The sequence below is a fragment of the Haplochromis burtoni genome, unplaced genomic scaffold (genome assembly GCF_018398535.1).
Source record: "Haplochromis burtoni strain Fernald_Lab_line unplaced genomic scaffold, NCSU_Asbu1 Contig_933, whole genome shotgun sequence".
NCBI classification, from domain to species: domain Eukaryota; kingdom Metazoa; phylum Chordata; class Actinopteri; order Cichliformes; family Cichlidae; genus Haplochromis; species Haplochromis burtoni.
Genome location: NW_024583294.1, coordinates 46,602 through 51,639, shown reverse-complemented (window position 1 = coordinate 51,639; position 5,038 = coordinate 46,602). Strand labels below are relative to the sequence as shown.

Here is a 5,038-nt window from a genome sequence, read left to right as displayed (position 1 = left end):
GGTCAAAAATGACTCCAAGGTTCCTCACAGCGTTACTGGAGGCCAAGGTAATGCCATCCAGAGGAAGAATCTGCTTAGATACCATATTTCTAAGATTTTCAGGGCCGAGTACAATAACCTCAGTTTTATCTGAATTAAGAAGCAGAAAGTTAGTGGCCATCCAGGTCTTTATGTCTTTAAGACATTCCTGCATCACTGCAGGAATCACTGCTTCTACAAACTATGTTTGTAGAAGCAGTGATGGTTTTATACACCTGTGGACATGGAAGTGACTGAAACACCTGAATTCAGTGATTTGGATGGGGGAGTAAACGTGTATTAGATGTATTATTGTGTATAATTACTAACACCTCTATGTGTTATCGTAGGATTTACCTTACATTATAAAGCACTTGGACATAACTGTTATTGTGATGTGACACTATAAATAAAATGTAACTGGACTAAGTATCTATTAATGTTGTTGTGGCTACATAAGTGGAAAAAAATAAGCATTTCAATGACAGGGTCAGAGGTTTTACTCCCGGCCCAGATGTGATAAATGACTTTAATTACAACCTAACCCCTTATACATGTGCCGAGCTGGAAGCTTCTACACTGTATCCCACTCCCCAGTTTTAAACCATCACAGATTTAACAGTTTTTATGGAAAACCATTTTAAAGGGAACCATCATGGAGTCTTGTGATGGATGTTTCTACCAATGTTTCTACCAATGTTTCTGTGAGTGTCTATCAGGCCAGCTTGAACTATTGAGGTCACCGTTGATCGCTGTTCAGCTCCACATTTGTAATCACGGTGTTGCAAGAATTCAGCTGCCTCAGCAGAGTACTGTGACCACTGATAAAACTGCAGCTGCACAATGCTGTTCATTAACACGGCATATTATAATCAGCACAGGTCTGCAATTAAAAGACAAAGATGAAGGCGCTTCCAAAGAATACTTTATTGGATATCTTTTAATTTTAAATTAAAATGTTTCCATTCATTTATCCTGTTCGTTGAGACTTTTATGGACCGTTGTTTCCTCAAGTTTACAAAATCCTTGATTCATCATTGAGACTAGAAAAGTTTTACATAAACACCACGCTATGTACCATTCTGACTAATGTGCTTAAATATGTTTTATTCTCTGTTATGTGAGAATTGATTGTGTAAATAAATGTTTCATTTATAAGATTTCTAAATATCCTTATTGTGAAAGATTAGCATTTCATATTATTCAAAGTGACAATATGTGACAAAGATTTAAATAAACTAGTTTTGTTTGAACTTGTTTTGAAAAATGTAAATGTAATGCCTGTTACAGTCACACATATTCCAAACAGTTCCAGAAATCAACTTAGTAAAGTATCTATTAACTTTTTAAATTCATATCTTACCAAATAAAAGACTTTTACATATGAGTCGGATTTTGGTTAGTTTGAGTCCGTACAGGACGGGGTTGAAAGCTGGTTGGCAAGTGAGAAAATATATTGATAGGAAAATGCGTAAAATCATGGGAGCTCTGCTCAGGTTAAACCTGCTCTGCACTATTTCAAAGAAGCAACCAAATGAAAAGTTGAGCAGAGAAGCGAGGTGAGGCGTGCAGGTGCTGACGGCTTTCTGTCGGGTCTGTTTGGATCCAGAAAAACACACTTTAAGAATCTTAACATAAGTGAACAAGTTTAGCAATGCAAGACCAATTAGTACAGTGAATGTGTACATGAGTCCATAGATGTTATTAATTGTTGTGTCAAAGCAGGCCAGTTTCACGACAGAGTAATTGTTGCAGTACAGCGTGTCAACAGTGTGTCCACAGAGCTGCAGTGAGGCATTCAGTGATATCATCACGGCTATATTCAGAATAGGGAACAGCCATGTGAGAACGATGAGCTTGGCAACCTTGTTAAACGTCATATGTGTGTGATACTGTAGAGGATAGCAGATAGCAAGATACCTGTCATAAGACATGATGGCTAAGTTATAAAACTCTACATTTGCATAAGTGTACAGACAGAAGATCTGCAGGAAGCAGAGAGGAGCAGAAACAGTGTGAACATCAGAGAGGATCTGAAGCAGGAGGAACGGAAACAGCCCTGTACTACCATACAGCTCATTCACAAACAGGCTGCACAGAAACATGTACATAGGTTCATGTAAGCTTCTGTTCACACAGATAACCACAATCAGCAGCAGGTTAGATCCAAATATAAACACATACAGAGACATGACAATAGTGAAATATAAGTATTTGAATGGCCCAGTGTCAAAGTAGGCACTGAAAGTGAAATATGAAACCTGTGAAAGGTTCGTCATGATCAACAGTTTGCTTCTCGGAACTATGAAAGTTAAACGAGGATCACAGTGTTATTTAATAGAACTGCCAAACAAAAGTAGTTTTCAGTCTACTTACAGCATGTTGCAGAAGTGAATTAGCATAAAACTGACTGACATGCAGACGTTCCTTCATTTAAACTCTTCAACCGGGTGATGTAATAGTCTGAGCTCATTGCCAACGGACACTAATTGTGTCTCACCGCTACTCTCAGCATGAAAACAACTTTTGCTGAAATAGAAAAAACTGTAATTCTAAACTTATTAAAGGGTTTTATATGTGGAGCTGTTATATTTCTATAACTTTTGATCTTTTGATTGGCTGATATGTTTCAGTGTGAATGCCAAAATTATATAGTTTAACATTCAGGACTGCCCATCCGCCATCTAGTCTGGATCTTTGTAATATATCCCACTTTATACGTGAATGCCTGTTAATCCATATGAATGACTTGAGCAGAGCACTTTTTTCCAGTAATCGACTGGGGGGCTAAAGGAAACATTGAACTTATAAAATTAATTCTTGGTAATACATTCATTTTAACTACAGCGATCCGAGCTGGCACTGACGCATGCGTCCATCTATTAACATCCTTTTCTATCTTTTTAAAAATATCACAGCAGTTGTTCTTAACAATAGAGGCTACAGACATCACTACCTAAGTACCTGAATAATTAACCTGTCCTACAATGTTTATATCTGGTGGGGTAGTGAGAGTGTTCCAGTGTAATTTGAGTAACATAAGAGCAGATTTCCCGAGGTTAATCTTAAAACCTGATAGCTTACCAAAAGTATCTATTAAGTTCAATAGTGTGGGTAAGGTCGACTGGATAGCCGACATGTCGTCCGACAGACATCATCGGCATATAATGAAATATGGTGTTTTGTACACTCTATAGAAACAGGGATGAAGGTGTTGTTTGCCGTGTTGACTGTGCTAAGGGTTCTATAAAAAGGTTAAAGGAGTGGGGAGACATCTGTTAGGTTTATATTGCTGGATTGTCATTTATGCTTAGAAATATTTACTCATATATGCTTAGAGTTATATAATCAATTGCATATTGATGGGATGTCTGATCCTTAGCAGCCTGCAAAGACTCTGTGTGCCTCCCAGAGCACTCTGGCATACACACACATCTTAAGGTCACAAGAGAGGTCGTACTTTCTCTTACTGGAGGCATGTCCAAAGTCCGGCCCGCGGCCCAATCACGGCCCACAGCTTCAGTCTAATTATGTGTAATTTATGGCTCACTTTCTAAGTCTGAATAAATAAATCCTGGCTTTAAAGGTGTAGTTCCTTTTTTCACCACATGGTGGCTGCACATTTTTTCTGCTACTCGCGCCTGTGCGGCGAGCCCGCCCTTCTCTGCTCATTTCTGCCATGGTGACTGTACAAAAAAAGAGAAAGGTTGATGGTGAGGGCCGCCGCTTTCAGGAGCGGTGGGAATTGCAGTATTTTTTTACTGAAATTCGAGGCAATTGTGTTTGCCTGATTTGTAAAGACACTGTTGCCTTGTTTAAGGATTTTAACATTAGGAAACACTACGAGACTAAACATGCTGCAACATATAACAAGCTAACAAGGAGTGAGCGCGCTGAAAAAGTGAAGCAACTCCAAACTGCTCTGGCTTCACAGCAGCGTTTTTTCATGCGGGCCTGTGAGACACATGAAAATATCACGAAAGCCAGCTACGAAGTGGCTATGTTAATAGCGAAACATGGCAAACCTTTCACTGAAGGTACGTTTGTCATAGACTGTGTCATGAAAATGGTGGAGAACATTTGCCCCGAGTGGAAGCAAGAATTTCTGAGTGTTTGCTTGGCACGCAACACTGTGGCACAAAGAGGTGAGGATATATCGTCAGACATTCACAGACAGCAGCGGGACAGAGGAGTGGATTTTGATTATTTCTCATTAGCCTGCGATGAAAGCACCGATGCATCTGACACCGCGCAACTGCTGATTCTTTTACGAGGAGTCGACGGCAAGATGAACGTGACAGAGGAGCCGCTGGATCTCAAAAGCCTTAAGGGTCAAACCAGAGGATTGGATTTATTCATTTCTGTTTGTGAAGCTGTTGATGATATGAAGCTACCATGGAGTAAAGTTTCTGGGATCATTACTGATGGTGCACCTGCCGTGGCTGGTGAGCGAAGCGGATTGTCCACACTGATCTGCAATGAAGTCAGCGAAGAAGCAGGTAACGGTGTTAAAGTTCACTGTATCATTCATCAGCAGGCTCTCTGTGCCAAACATCTCAAATTTGATGATGTTATGAAACCAGTAGCAAAGACAGTCAACTGTATTCGCTCTAAAGCTCTGTACCACCGACAGTTTCAGGAGTTTCTGCACGACATCCAGGCTGAATATGGTGACTTAATTTATTACAATGATGTGAGGTGGCTCACATCAAGTCCTTTGGAACCAAACTGCAACTTTTCCAAATACACTTGTCCCTAACAGAGCCCTGTACTGCACACTTCCCAGCTTTGAAAGAGGTTATTGACAGTTTCCCAGAGGACATTAATGTTCAAATGAAGGGGTACGCAACAGCTATCGGGTCTCTTTCTGGAGAATTTAACAAACACTTTCAGGACTTTGCAGCTATTGAAAAAGACATGCTGCTTTTCTCATCGCCCTTCTCCGTGGACCCTGATGATGCTCCCGCTTCAGCTGGAGCTCATTGAGCTGCAGTGTGACGATGAGCGGAAAACACCGGCA

The 5,038-nt window shown here is 40.3% G+C and overlaps 1 protein-coding gene across 1 annotated transcript; it reads right to left on the bottom strand.

The window, feature by feature from the left end:
- Positions 1-1,327: 1,327 nt before the first annotated feature.
- On the bottom strand, positions 1,328-2,297 carry LOC102291549 (olfactory receptor 11A1-like). The gene has a single exon (XM_005951098.2). It carries the CDS (start codon positions 2,295-2,297, stop codon positions 1,371-1,373), a length of 927 nt encoding a protein of 308 aa, XP_005951160.1. The 3' UTR covers positions 1,328-1,370.
- Positions 2,298-5,038: the final 2,741 nt, after the last annotated feature.

Bases quoted from the DNA above. Each gene is read 5' to 3' on its own strand.
- LOC102291549 (XM_005951098.2), bottom strand. From the start codon at position 2,297: ATGACGAACCTTTCACAGGTTTCATATTTCACTTTCAGTGCCTACTTT.